The following is a 15,682-nucleotide window of genomic DNA, read 5'->3' on the forward strand; positions in this document are numbered from 1 at the left end:
TTTTTACCTTTATGATACACATACACACACCTATATATATACACACACACACATATACACACACACATACATATATACACACACATACCTATAATAAAGGTAAAAAAGGATATATGCAGTGTTATCTTCATTTTAGATATCAAAAGGGTTTTGCACAAGAAAAACCAGAATTAAACTGAAAAGAGAAATTTAAAATTGTGTAATGGATTAAAAGGCAAAACTGGATTTATGGACTGTTTTAAGGATTAAGATTTAGATTGGAAGCAAGAAAACATATATATGAGCGTGATTATTAGAATAGATATTTTAAACAAATTAAGAATATACTGGATTTGTGTATTTACGTAGCATTTGGGAATAAAATGAAAATCATTATGTATTGGAATTGAAAAAAAAAAGGGTTTTGCGGCTCCCAGTGTTTTGTTTTCGGCGGGAACGGGTCCAAGTGGCTCTGAGTGTTTTGGGTTGCCTATTTCTGCTCTTAAGATATTCTTTTTTGCACATCAGTCATTTTTTAAAATATCTTTTGGGCATATTCTATCCATAGATGCAGAGACCATTGCTGACATTACATCTGCTATTTCCTGACCCCATTCTTCATATATCTCCCAGAGCATTTCAGCTGTCATATCGTTTTTGTCATTTTGCTGCAATGCTGACCAAAGGCAAAAGGCAAGCCTGTCTCTCTTTTTTTTATGCCTGGAATCTTTAGCCCCTCTAGTATCCAATTTCTGGAATCATAAAATCTTGATTTTTCTCTTATGATTTATTTAGGGTAGACAAGGTAATTTAGTTCTCATGAGGGAGGTATTTATTATTTCTAAAGTCTTATGGCAAAATTCTTTTTTATATAATATTTTATTAATTTTTCAATTTTACATTTGAATATTTAAAAAGCAACGTGGTGACTGGGTTAATGAATAGCTCAATAACAAAATCTTAGTACAAATCTTCGGCTACAACATCAAATATTTCTTCTCTTTTTCCTTTAACAATTACTGTTTCATGTTCAGGTTGATACATTTCTAATTATATCAGTTCAATAAGGACATTATTATTACATTTATCAATAAATTTTTAGCTTATACATATCTTAATTACATTCAATCTTCATAAACAATCCATATCCTGTTATGATTTTAGTCAATTTTTAATTTCTTGTCAATATTCCAATTTAATCTTTGATATTTATAATATTCAGACTTTGGGTAACCAAAATTTCCCTTATTTCACTACATAACAAACTATAATATCCACATTTTATCTATTTAAATATAACCTTGTTCTATTTCCTAAGAATTATCTATTTCCCACCATATTAAATCATCTACTTAATAACCCAATATCTCCTTTCATAAAACAAAAACCATTATATATATATTGCTCAGAATAATCAATAAATCAAACACATTTATAGTATTTAATTTTCTTTTCCCTTTTAGATCTAATTTTTAAATATTGAACCGATAAAATCCTTATTTTTGACTAATTTCCAAATATTTTAAATCTAATAACCAAAATTTCCCTTGTCCCAACATCTCCCTTTAGCCCACTAATTGGCAATATAAAATCCCCTCTAATGAGTCAGTCCCAATTTTTTCAACCTAATTCTAGTTTTCTTCTTTTGCCAACTAGGCTTCCATATCAGCACTTTTAAATCATCAAACAGATCTCCCTCTATTCTTATATATGTTATTTGAGTTAAAGGAGACTATTTGATTGCCAGTTTTTGGGAAGGACTAGCCCATTTGTATTTATTAAATTGTCTCCCTGTTATTCCAGTTCCCTATGCTTGCTCTAATATATTTGTCTTTAATTCAATCTGTTCTGCTTCTTTCTCAAATTCCTTCTGGTTCACATAGAAAGTCATTTCCATTTTCAGTGTTGTCACTTCCTTTTCTGGATTTTCCATCAGCTGTATTTGTTGGTCAATTGAGTCCTCTGTTTTAATATTTGGTTGTCCCACTTCTTCTGTTATCTTCTGCATTGTTAGTTCTTTGGTAGTAGTCAAAATTTGGCTTTGTACATCTGAGCTGGCATCTTGATCTTTTATTTTAAGTCTCATTTTGTCACAAGCTAAAAGAATGGTTACATGTATTGCTTTCAGCATAGCAAGAATCTTTTCCTGGTCTTCATCCATCTCTTTCACTTCTTTGTGGATAGTCTTTCTAGTAAAAATTATTTGTTAAGCAAAAGTCAGTAAAGATTTACATTCCCAGTTCAGATAAGCCAATTTTGCTGCCCAGCTGTTCTCTTGCAGCTAAGTCTTCAGAGATAGTACCAAGGACAAGGAGGTCTTATCAAGGTCTGGGCTTTGAGCCAAGTCTCTTTTTGGGAAATAACAAATTGCCATACCAAGTGTTGTGGTTCTGGCTAATGAAACATTCCAAAGAACTTCCAGGCATTTATTTTCTTAAAAGTCTTTTATTGTTATAAAATGTCGGCACAGGCACAATGGAGGGATGCTAGGATTTAAGTTCTCTTCCTCTGAGCAGTTAAATTATCAGCATGTTCCCTCCCTAAATTAACCGTGATATCTCACATTATCCAATTAATGTGAAGGTCAAATATTTTCTTCCTTTTTCTTTTTCCGGGTTTTACCCCCAACTCCCCCTTCTGCTCTGTATTAACCCCATAATTACCAGACAATTCTGCATATTGTCAAAAGCAAGAATATACAATATTTGCAGCGTTGACATCTGGCCCCACTTACAAAAAGGGCAGATCCTGTAAAGTAAACAAAAGCATATATTAAGGGTTATCTTTCTTTCTCCATAATGAGATCTTCCCCGAATCTTTACCAGCTCCTCTCAAGCATAGAGATAGTGGATGGAGTTCAGGACCCCAGGTCGTTTGAAAAGAATGTTGATCCTAGCATGATGTTGTGGTTCCGGCTAATGAAACATTCCAAAGAACTTCCAGGCATTTATTTTCCTAAAAGTCTTTTATTGTTACAAAATGTCGGCACAGGCACAATGGAGGGATGCTAGTATCTAAGTTCTCTTCCTCTGAGCAGTTAAATTATCAGCATGTTCCCTCCCTAAATTAGCCGTCATATCTCACATTATCCAATTAGTGTGAAGGTCAAATGTTTTCTTCCTCTTTATTTCCCGAGTTTTACCCCCAACTCCCCCTTTTGCTCTGTATTAACCCCATAATTACCAGACAATTCTGCATATTGTCAAAAGCAAGAATATACAATATTTGCACCATTGACACCAAGTTTTACCTCCAGATGTTGCTGGTGCAATTTAAGGATTTTTTAAGTCCCGATTTTTTCTAATTCTTTTTCCAATTTTATTTCTTTTTTGTAGATAAAAGAGTCTCCAGTAAAAACAGGAAAATTTTGAGTCCCCAAGTTTCAGAAATATATAAATCCACTTAGATTAAAGTTGTTCTTTTTAATGCTTTGATTTCCCTGGGTAGTTAGACATCGCTATTCTTAGAGGGTGGGGTAGAAATTCCCTTCCCTCTCTCCTCACAGGGGGAAGATACTTCAAAGAGCTTTTACAGGAAGAAGGTACTTAGGGTAAAAAGAAGAGAAGATCTCATCCAGTTTTATCCGCATGCTTTCAAAGTGCTTGGTAGTAAATTTGACTTTGGCTGTTGGCAGCTTAGTGACGAGCCATATTACTATGGCCGGTCTTTTCCCTGTCAGTTTGAAGAGATGCCCCAGATCAAGAGGAAGGGCTGCCGCCCTTCCACGATCAGTGGAGGTCCTCTTCTTGCTCATCGCCCCTACAGGGCAACTTTTAATCCTTTCAAGGGTCCCCGGGATAAAACCAGACGCTGGATACAAGGCTCACCTTCATGCGTCTGCCCAGGCTACAGTGGCAAACCGGAAGTCTTATGGCAAAATTCTTTTTCCAAATTTGTCTGGTCCCTTAATTTATTCATAATTTTTTTGAATTAAAAAAAAGATTTTGTCATTTATTTTATAGTCTTTCAATTCTTAAATTTATTATTACATTTTCCTTTGTTCTAGAATGAAGTCACTAGGTCAGTGTTTCTCAAATCTTGGCCATTTTAAGAGGTGTGGACTTCAACTCCCAGAATTTCCCAGACAGCATAGCTGGCTGAGAAATTCTGGGAGTTGAAGTCCATACCTTTTAAAGTGGCCAAGGTTGAGAAACACTGCACTAGATGCACTTTGATTTGCAAACTTGTCTTTTTGAAGATGTCTATTAGCTTTGAGATAGATCATTTCCAAAAGTTATTAGAAAGTGAAGTTTGCAAACCCAATATCCTTAAATAGGCTCTGCTACAGATAAGTATATGATGGCTTCCCTTTGTCTCTCAGAACCCAAGGTAATCACTATCCTGCAGTCTCTTTGGAAGGAGCAGCCATCAAAAAGTAGACAATCTTCCATTTTCTTCTTATAAGGAGACACTCCACGGGAATGGTCTCCTTGCTGGTCCTTTGGTCGTACCCACATCATCACCTCTACTCATTCAGAGATGTTCTAGCTCATCATTCTCATTAAATAACAAATATATAGGTCTTAATCTTCTTCCGCATGATGTTCCTTCAGATGTTTGAGAAGTACTAAAGCATCCTCCCTATGTTTGATATAACTATACTTCTTGTTTAACAGTCAAATTCCAAAGTTTTAGTATGTAATGTTAAGATCTTTAACATTTAAAGATTTTCCCATAAATCTGCTTTATTCATTAATATATTGGTGGTCCAGTGGCACAGTGGTTAGAATGCAGTATTGCAGGCTAATTCTGCTGACATCCAGGAGTTTGATTCTGACCAGATCAAGGTTGACTCAGCCTTCCATCCTTTCAAGGTCGATAAAATGAGAACTCAGATTGTTGGAGGCAACATCTCTAAACTGATTAGAGAGGTCTCTAAAGCACTGTGAAGCAGTATATAAGTCTAAATGCTATTGCTATTGCTATTATTCCCCAAAGAAATCAAATAATAACTAGTAATATTATCTTGAATCAACAGGATGTTTAAAAAATTGTACTTATTATTCCTTTTTTATTATTTCAGGATTTTAAAGCATTACAAGCTATATCTAATAAAAAATGTTCACAACAAGAGCATACCAGATTTTCATTCATATTATGAGTCCATTAAAACTAATCTTTAGCAAGATTAGGATTTGGAGAATATTTCTGAAATAAATTGAAACCTCACAAAGAAACAGCTTTAGTCATTGTATAACTGACTTTTGGTAATGAAGAAATTATTCTATGTACATTGAGCCAAGATGACTGGAGAAACAAGATTAAGTAGCTATATGTTGTTTTTCACATTCTCTTCTTTTTGATATTTTATGATTTCTTGATTTCTTGCATTCCTTCCTAAATATAGTTGTGCTTAAGTTATTGCTATTTGTTCTCTGTCATGAGCATCTAATATACCAGGAGTAATCATCACTGGGTTTTTATCAGCTGAGATTGAGAAAGACAGTATTCAATTTTTCGAAAACTACATTAGCTGACAATATTGTGGAAAAATGGGAGATAAGTTTTTTTTTACAGAAAAAGTGAAATTATACATTCCATATAATTTGCAATTCAGTTTCACTTAGACCTTCTGAAAATATCCTTTTCTCTGGTCATTTTCACTATGAACAAAATGACTTTGCAGCCATTTTTTGAGGTTAAACTTTTAAAAGCTTGCTTTTGATTCATTAGAAAGGGATATACATATGCAGCACCAGGGACATATGCACCACCAAGGACAAAATTAAAAGGATACCTCAACTTATAACATGGTTTATTTGTTATTTTAATACATACTACATAAGATGCCTTATTTTGTCATTTTTCTAATAAATCTAGAATACTTTTCCAAATGTAAAAAAAAATGTTTTTGCAGTAAATTAAATAGATTTTTACTGTTACGTTAAGTTCTACCCAAATTATGATACTTCTGGCTTATGCGTGATAGAAAACAGCACTTTACAGTTTGCATTTTTTATTCTGTAAATATAAAAAATAAAGCAGAAACAGTTCACTTATTCTGCACATGTGGAAATCTCAATGCCTCAGCAAATTGCAAAGAATGTTAATTTCTCTGAGACTTAGAGAGCATGCCAATTAAAAAAGCCCAATCTAATCAGCTTTCTAAACATCAGAACTTCCCTTATTTTAAGAATGCAGAGATGTTTAGAGCTGATTTATGTATGGGGAAACATGATGTACTTTTGTTAATATTGGCATACAATTCTAAGATTAGAGACAGAGTGAGGACTACGATGATTGAAGGATGAACCTTTTCACCAATTGAACTCATTTCACCTATTAAAGAATTTCAGACTGGCAAATTCCCAGATCGATTTTTGCCTGCCAAAATACCACTAGTTTGGATACCTGTACCCTATTAAAAATCTCACATTGTTGCTCAAAATTTCCAAATGTGAGATATTTTTGTCAGTAGAAATGCTTAAAGTGGCTGCAAATTTATTACCAGTGTAATGGATACACAGCAATTTTCATTTATTTTGCTGGAGAGAAAAAGATCCACTGAAAGGTTTCCCCTTTCTTTTCTATCAAGAAATTGAAAATTGAAAGATGGATGGATGTGGAGGTCAGCTGGGTAAGTGCTTCCAAAGGGCTGATTAGAGCCTGATATAGTTCTCAGGACCCTGTAAGTTACACATTCTTAGAAGGAGTTTTGCATTGTAAATATTATTATTGTATAGAAAAGATAGAATTCTATTGTTGTCTACTAGACCAAACATTCTATTCTATTTTAAGGGTTTGCTTCTTTCTTGACCTTTGATGTATGTGTCCAATCACAACATGTCAACAAAATTTTATTTACTATGAATAAATAGGACATAATTAGTTTTTTAAGTATCATGGAATTATAGGTAAAGTTGTTTTATTTTATAACATGGCATTCCTCAGGAAAAATGCCAGACTTCCAAAAATGTGTAAAATTTTAAATCTATATTTATTATGATGTTTATTTAGGTATGATTAGCCACTTTTAAGGTAACCCAGTTTCTATAGTCTTTCAGAGTCAAGTCTTCTTAATATGAAAGAACACTTGACTATTTTCCATCTTGATACTAATGTTTTAGTGGTTTAAATACACTATAACTTCTCATAGATATTTTTCATTTGAAAATATTTGAAATGCAGCTCACATTTATTTTCTAATTTTGATCAATGTTTTCATTTCCTTGGGGTCAGCTAAATCTTATTTTTGCCTTAATTTCAGAGTTATTTTAACTGTGCAGATAAATAGTCATTATAATTGGATTCTTTCAGTTTGGAAAACATAATTAAGCTTTATGTATTGTCCTTATACTACATTTTCTTTAGCTGAAATAATATTTACTACAACTTTCCCATAACTTTTAGCAAGTTAATGGTACGTCTTGGCAGAGGAAGCAGAGATTGACATATTGAAGAGACACCACCGAGGAAAACAATGGAGCCGCTCCCCGCCTGAGTTGACACACGAACCAGTGAAACCATTGGCTACAGCCAAGAAGCAAATGGGGTGTTTCAAGTGCGGAAGAGAAGGGCATCGAGCTGTAGAATGCCGCTCCAAAGCCCCCCAGCACAACCCAGACAGATCCCCAATAAGCAAATCCGGAAAGTCTTCAGCTAAGCCAAAAAAAACCTACCATGAGAATGATGGAAATTGTGGAATCCCCCCCCACCTCTTCTCATCAGGGGGAAAGAACTCCAGCCTACACTGCAGGGCCAGTGGACGCCTCAGATGACAGGTCAAAGGGTGAACCCCTGGTAACTGGACGCATTGCACCCATCCTCAAGACAGTGACTATATTAATTCCCCCCATGCCCGAAGCCGTGAAGGTGAAAGCCTTAATAGACTCTAGCTGCACCCGCTGCCTCATTAGCCCGACACTAGTGAGGAATCTGGGCATTCCATCGAGGAGACTGGAACAACCAATCTCATTTGGCCAGTTAGATGGATCCATGGCGGGGGGGGGGGTGCCAGCTACCCTAGCCACTTTACCAATACATCTCTCCCTGGGCAAATATGAGGAGGACATAACATTTGTGGTGACCCCAGGCATGGAATGCCCAATGATCCTAGGGATGGAATGGTTAAAAAAATGGAACCCCTGGGTAAATTGGAGGATGACAGAAATCAAATTCCCGAAGGGGGACCCTATGGACTTAAAATCCCAAGGGGGCTACCAGAATCAAGAATAGAAAAAGCATCCATGGGAAAGGAAGAGAGACTACCAGAAATACCAGAGGAATACAGAGACCTTGCTGAAGTTTTCAGTGAGGAGAGGCCGGATGAGCTCCCTCCCCCACCGACCCACAGACTATGCCATTGAATTCAAGCCTGGGGAAAAACTCCCATGAGCCCAAAGGAGAAGGAGGAAATGGAAAGATTCATAAAAAAAAAACCTAGAGAGAGGATTCATTGAGCAAGCCAAGCCTAAAGTGGCTGCCCCGGTCCTCTTTAGAGATGATGGCTCCTTACCCTTATGCGTGGATTATAGGGCCCTGAATACAATCAGTGAAAGCAACCTATACCCTCTGCCCCTCATGAAAGACATGCTGTCACACCTCTCGAAAGGGAAATTATTTTCTAAACTAGACCTAAGGGAAGCTTACTATCGCATGAGAATTAAGTAAGGGTACGAATGGAAAACTGCATTTAACTTCCCCATGGGGTGCTATCAATTCAAAGTCTTGCCATTTGGTTTACAAGGGGGCCCTGCAGTCTTTATGCAATTAATCAATGACGTTCTAAGGGAGCACCTGTTTAAGGGGGTTCTTGTTTACTTAGACGACATTCTTATCTTCACCGAAACAAAAGAGGAACATGTCAACCTTGTCAGAGCGGTTTTAAAGAAACTGCGAGCCGCCCACCTATATGCCAAACTCTCAAAATGCGAATTCTACCAGGAAAGGATAGACTACCTAGGTTATCGCATATCCCCCCAGGGCATTGAAATGGACCCAGAGAAGATCAAAGCAGTATTAGATTGGGCACCACCCCGCACAAGAAAGCAACTACAAAGTTTCCTGGGCTTTGCAAACTTTTACCGCCAATTCATCCCCTCATTTGCCCAGATAGCCTTGCCCCTCACTAACTTACTAAAAATGAAGGGAGCATCCTCAGTAAAACCCAGCCAGCCACTAACATGGACAATGGAGTGCCAAGCAGTGTTTGAGAGACTAAAGAGACTTTTTTCTGCCGAACAAGTACTAAGGCACCCAGACATGGATAAGCCCTTCATAATACAGGCGGATGCAAGTGATGTGGCAGTGGGGGCTGTTCTATTACAAGAAAAAAGTATTGCAACCCTGTGCATATATATCCAAGAAACTCACGGAAACAGAACAGCGCTGGCCCATATGGGAGAAAGAGGCATACGGCCATTACTCACGGGGCGACAGTTCCTGGAAAGCAACAAAATCCCCTTCCAGGGGTGGACTGATCACAAAAATTTGGAAGCCCTGAAAGCGCCCAGGAAGCTCAATCCCAAACAAGCCCGTGGTCCCAGCATTTTCACCAGTTCCAATTTAAGCTCAAACATTTACCAGGGAGAAAGAACTTCCTGGCAGATGCACTCACATGCCCCAATATAACAGCGCGCGAGCCACAGACTCTATACCAATGATGGCAGAGTCATAACTGGCAGCACCAGTAACCACAAGAACCCAAGCTAAATTAAAACCACAACTGGGCAGCCAAACTGGAATTGAATTCCGGAAAAGTTTGGAAATAGATGAATGGTTCCAGAAAAACAAAAATGAGAGACTTGCACAATGAGAGACGGGTTCCCTTGGGTAGGGGAAAAGTTATATATACCAACAACCCAAAGAGTCACATTCATGCAGCTTTGCCATGACACAAAATCAGCAAGGCATTTTGGATTTGTAAAAACTTTACACTTAATTAAATGGCAATTTTGGTGGCCATCCATAAAAAAGGACATAGAAAGCTACGTGGCCAGCTGCCCAAAATGTGCTACTGCAAAGAGGTTGCAAGGGAAATCGCCACGACTATTACAGACAGTGGCAAATCCCTCAGCCCCCTGGAGAGAAATAGCCGTGGATTTTATAGTGGAATTGCCAGAAAGCAATGGGAATACTGTTGTCTGGACGGTCACGGACTTGTTTTCCAAACAGGTGCACTTATCCCTTGCCAAAAGATTCCCATCGCAAAAGCCTTAGTGAAACTTTTCATCCAGCACATTTACAGATTGCACGGAGCACCCCAACACATCATCTCTGATAGGGGAGTGCAATTTACGTCTGCATTTTGGAAGGAATTTTTATCCCTTTTAGGAACTACTCAGGGACTGACATCTAGCCAACACCCACAAGGGAAGGGGGGGGGCTGAAAAAATGAACTCAGTACTTGAGCAATATCTAAGATGTTTTCTTAATTTCCAACAGACCGGATGGGCAGACTTACTCTCTTTTGCAGAAGTTGCCTACAATAATGCAGTCCACTCCAGCACAGGTTACACTCCTTTTCAAATAGCCAATGGTCAAAGTTTCAACCCCATGCCAGAATTAACTCCAAACGAACCAACGATCCCGTCACTGAAAGAATGGATGGAACAATTACAAGACACCTGGCCAATAGTTAGAAAAGCACTAGATGAAGCTAGGCAGGCATACAAAGCACAAGCCAATAAAAAAAGGGTTGAGCCTACACCATTCATTATAGGAGAAATGGTGTACTTATCCACAAAATACCTAAAGTCCCTACAGCCCTGTAAAAAACTTGGACCAAAATATATAGGACCTTTTCCAATTAAAGAAATCATAAACCCAGTAACAGTAGAATTAGAATTACCCCAAAATATCAGGCAAATACATCCAATTTTTCATTGCAGCTTGCTGAAAAGAGAGCATCAGTCACCTTTACGGCCAAAAATCCCCCCCCCTCCAATCATGGTGGAGGGCGAACAACATTTCGAAATAAAGGAAGTCCTTGACTCTAGGAGATATCATGGAGCGACTCAGTACCTAGTTGCCTGGAAACACCTCCCTGCCTCACAAAACGAGTGGGTCGATAAACATCATGTCAGAGCCTCAAAGCTATTAAAGAAGTTTCACACAGAATATCCTAACAAACATGACTAACTTTTATACCTGTTTTGTTTCCTTTCAGGTGGATCTGACTTTTTTTAAGGGGGCAGGATGTCAGAATCCAATTATATTTCATCTCTAGTTATCAATTATAGAAAACCCCATTTCTAACTTCTCTGGATCTTGTCATATGATGAAGGGAAGTGGGTGAACAAAGTGTAAAGTTTTTACAAATCCAAAATGCCCTGCTGATTTTGTGTCATGCAAAGTTGCATGAATGTGACTCTTTGGGTGGTTGGTATATATAACTTTTCCCCTACCCAAGGGAACCCGTCTTTCATTGTGCACACATTTTTGTTTTTCTGGGACCATTCATCTGTTTCCAAACGTTTCCGGAATTCAATTCCAGTTTGGCTGCCCAATTGTGGTTTTAATTTAGCTTGGGTTCTTGTGGTTACTGGTGCTGTCAGTTGTGACTCTGCCATCATTGGTTTAGAGTCTGTGGCTCGCGCGCTGTTATATTGGGGCATGTGAGTGCATCTGCCAGGAAGTTCTTTTTCCCTGGTAAATGTTTGAGCTTAAATTGGAACTGGTGAAAATGCTGGGACCAGCGGGCTTGTTTGGGATTGAGCTTCCTGGGCGCTTTCAGGGCTTCCAAATTTTTGTGATCAGTCCACCCCTGGAAGGGGATTTTGTTGCCTTCCAGGAACTGTCGCCACGTGAGTAATGCCCAACGTATCCCGTATGCCTCTTTCTCCCATACGGGCCAGCGCTGTTCTGTTTCCACGAGTTTCTTGGATGTATATGCACAGGGTTGCAATACTCCATCATCATTTTCTTGTAATAGAACAGCCCCCACTGCCACATCACTTGCATCCGCCTGTATTACGAAGGGCTTATCCATGTCTGGGTGCCTTAGTACTGGTTCGGCAGAAAAAAGTCTCTTTAGTCTCTCAAACGCTGCTTGGCACTCTATTGTCTATGTTAATGGCTGGCTGGGTTTTACTGAGGCTGCTCTCTTCGTTTTTAGTAAGTTAGTGAGGGGCAAGGCTATCTGGGCAAATGAGGGGATGAATTGGCGGTAAAAGTTTGCAAAGCCCAGGAAACTTTGTAATTGCTTTCTTGTGTGGGGTGGTGCCCAATCTAATACTGCTCTGATCTTCTCAGGGTCCATTTCAATGCCCTGGGGGGATATGCGATAACCTAGGTAGTCTATCCTTTCCTGGCGGAATTTGCATTTTGAGAGTTTGGCATATAGGTGGGCGGCTCGCAGTTTCTTTAAAACCGCTCTGACAAGGTTGACATGTTCCTCTTTTGTTTCGGTGAAGATAAGAATGTCGTCTAAGTAAACAAGGACCCCCTTAAACAGGTAGTCCCTTAGAACGTCATTGATTAATTGCATAAAGACTACAGGGCCCCCTTGTAAACCAAATGGCAAGACTTTGAATTGATAGCACCCCATGGGGCAGTTAAATGCGGTTTTCCATTCGTACCCTTACTTAATTCTCATGCGATAGTAAGCTTCCCTTAGGTCTAGTTTAGAAAATTTTTTCCCTTTAGAGAGGTGTGACAGCATGTCTTTCATGAGGGGCAGAAGGTATAGATTGCTTTCACTGATTGTATTCAGGACCCTATAATCCACGCATAAGCATAAAGAGCCATCCTTCTTCTCTCTAAAGAGGACCAGGGCAGCCACTTTAGGCTTGGCTGGCTCAATGAATCCTCTCTCTAGGTTTTTTTTTTATGAATCTTTCCATTTCCTCCTTCTCCTTTGGGCTCATGGAGTATAATCTGGGCTTTGGGAGTTTTGCCCCAGGCTTGAATTCAATGGTACCGTCTGTGGGTCGGTGGGGGGGGAGCTCATCCGCCCTCTCCTCACTGAAAACTTCAGCAAGGTCTCTGTATTCCTCAAGGTATTTCTGGTAGTCTCTCTTCCTTTCCCATGGATGCTTTTTCTATTCTTGATTCTGGTAGCCCCCTTGGGATTTTAAGTCCATAGGGTCCCCCTTCGGGAATTTGATTTCTGTCATCCTCCAATTTACCCAGGGGTTCCATTTTTTTTAACCATTCCATCCCTAGGATCATTGGGCATTCCATGCCTGGGGTCACCACAAACGTTATGTCCTCATATTTGCCCAGGGAGAGGTGTATTGGTAGAGTGGCTAGGGTAGCTGCCCCCCTCCCCTTCTATGGATCCATCTAACTGGCCAAATGAGATTGGTTGTTCCAGTTTCCTCGACGGAATGCCCAGATTCCTCACTAGTGTGGGGCTAATGAGGCAGCGGGTGCAGCCAGAATCTATTAAGGCTTTCACCTTCACGGCTTTGGGCATGGGGGGAATTAATATAGTCACTGTCTTGAGGATGGGTGCAATGCGTCCACTTACCAGGGGTTCGCCCTTTGAGCTGTCATCTGAGGCATCCACTGGCCCTGCGTTGTAGGCTGGAGTTCTTTCCCCCTGATGAGAAGAGGTGGGGGGGGTTTTCCACAATTTCCATCATTCTCATGGTAGGTTTTTTTGGCTTAGCTGAAGACTTTCTGGATTTGCTGATTGGGGATCTGTCTGGGTTGTGCTGGGGGGCTTTGGAGTGGCATTCTACAGCTCGATGCCCTTCTCTTCCACACTTGAAATATCCCATTTGCTTCTTGGCTGTAGCCAATGGTTTCACTGGTTCGTGTGTCAACTCAGGCGGAGAGCAGCTCCATTGTTTTCCTCGGCAGTGTCTCTTCAATATGTCGATCTCTGCTTCCTCTGCCAAGATGTACCATTCCTCAAGTTGGTGTGGGTCCCCTCGGGGCAGGGAAGCGTCATATAGGTCATAATTTAGTCCGTTTTTGAAATGGCTAAGGAGGATGTCTTCTGGCCAGTTCAGTTTGCTGGCAATGGCCCGGAATTCTTGTGTATATTCAGCTACCGGGCATTTGCCTTGCCTCATCGTGTTTATCCTTTCGCGGGCTTTGCGATCAGCCAGGGGGTCTTTAAATCGCCTTCTCAGAGAGGACATGAAACAGTTGAACTCGTTGAGCTCTGGGGCATTGGAGTCGTGCAAGTTCATGGCAGACTGCACAATCCGGATGTGGGCTTTGTCGCTGGGGATGTCCCGCCCATATTCCTCCATGTAGCTGAGGACTTGGGTTAGGAAAAACCCCAAGTGTGTTGGCTCCCCTTTGAATTTCACATCCAACGGCGGACGTCTTGGAATGGATCGGTGCCTCCGTTGTTGGTGGTAGTGTCTTCCGTCCAGATCGCCATCTGTGGTTCAGTAGAGGGTGGGGACTACTGGACCAGCAGATATCTCCAAGGCTGCAGGTTCCACTTCCCCCACGGTGACTCTCCCTTTGCGCCTCCAGGAGCTAGGGCAGGCGTAGGGCTCAGGATTCTCCTCTCCTAGGGAGCTGAGAGTTCTCTTCATCAGGTCAATAACTTTCTCTAGGATCCAGTCTGAGTACAGTGCCCAGCTTTCTCCCTCTTCACTTGAGTGCAGGGATTTGTCCATCTCCTGCTTCCATTCTGGTTGCTTGGCCCCCCGTCTCAGGGTCATCTTTCTTGATTCCTTTCCCCACTTGCTTTTCTTTCCAACGCCCATTGACCAACGAGGTTAGTGGTCCCGTGTCTCCACCACTTCTTCTCCTGAGGAATCTGACCTCTCGGATCCCGACATCCAGCAAGGTTCCAGTCGAGGCAGCGGCTCTCTTTCTGGGGAGTTTTCCCCCTTTCTTGCTCCATTGTCTGACATGGTAATTCTTTGCAAAATTCCCTGGCAAGGGTCTCCCTTCCAGGTGGATTAATTTTGCAAGTCCTGCCTAATGTAAGGACCCACCCCACTTTGCATCTTAAGAAGACAGAACTCTTGAAATAATTCTTCCAACAGGCATCCTTTATTAAGAGAAAATGGTTGCAGGTGTTCTAGACAGGACTTGGGGTCCAAGCTCTCCCATTCGAGGTTTTAAGGGGTTTCCCAGTAGCCCCACCCAATCACCCCCTTCTTCCAGCGACAGTCTCAGGCATTACACTCCCACCTCCTTTTCCTTAGTGCCGACTGGATGGAGACGTCAGAGAGAACTACATGAAAGGTAATAGCCCCATTCTTATGGTTAGTCCTTTTGGTGCTATCCACATTCAGTCACTTTGAAGTGTACTGAAGGAAGCGAGGGCCATAAAGCCCCTTTGTTCACCCCCTTCCCTTCATCGTATGACAGAATCCAGAGAAGGTAGAAAAGGGGTTTTCTATAGTTGATAACTACAGATGAAATATTGGATTCTGACAGATTCTATATATTCCAAATTTGTAATTTTATTAGTCTATTATTGTAAGCAATTATTTAGTTACCATGTACATCATATTTTACTACTTTAATTTTTAAATCTCAAATTCTTAAACATTAACTTACATTTTCACTTCTATTGTTTTATGATTTTATAGCTTGATTTACTCTAATCAATTTTGACTTTTGTTTTGCCAGTCAATGATTGAAATAAAATGATTAATTTAGAGATAAATTGTTTTGTCTTTGTCAGAACCCATTCCTATTTCATGTCTATCTATCCCTTAAAAACAAATCTCACTTTTCCCTGAGTTCTGCCATATTCCCAAGGGAGAGGGGGATGTGCCTGTGGGGTTATTGCTTTTGCTTCCTCTATTCGCTACAATGTAACCTTTTGCTTCATTTATTGCCT

The 15,682-nt window shown here is 40.0% G+C and overlaps 1 protein-coding gene across 4 annotated transcripts in view; it reads left to right on the plus strand.

Moving 5' to 3' along the window:
• Positions 1–15,682, plus strand: part of LOC120297276 (brorin-like) — a 241,602-nt gene that overhangs the window by 120,031 nt on the left and 105,889 nt on the right. Inside the window, exon 2 of one of the 4 annotated variants that reach the window (XM_039319717.1) lies at positions 6,515–6,556. The exons of the other annotated variants lie outside the window; for them this stretch is intronic. Within the exon in view, the coding sequence (XP_039175651.1) occupies positions 6,515–6,556 (42 nt within the window). The remainder of the gene's footprint in view (positions 1–6,514; positions 6,557–15,682) is intronic. 4 annotated transcript variants of the gene reach the window in all.

The sequence above is a fragment of the Crotalus tigris genome, unplaced genomic scaffold (assembly GCF_016545835.1).
Source record: "Crotalus tigris isolate CLP2741 ecotype Arizona unplaced genomic scaffold, ASM1654583v1 scf7180000023612.410070, whole genome shotgun sequence".
Classification (NCBI taxonomy): Eukaryota; Metazoa; Chordata; class Lepidosauria; order Squamata; family Viperidae; genus Crotalus; species Crotalus tigris.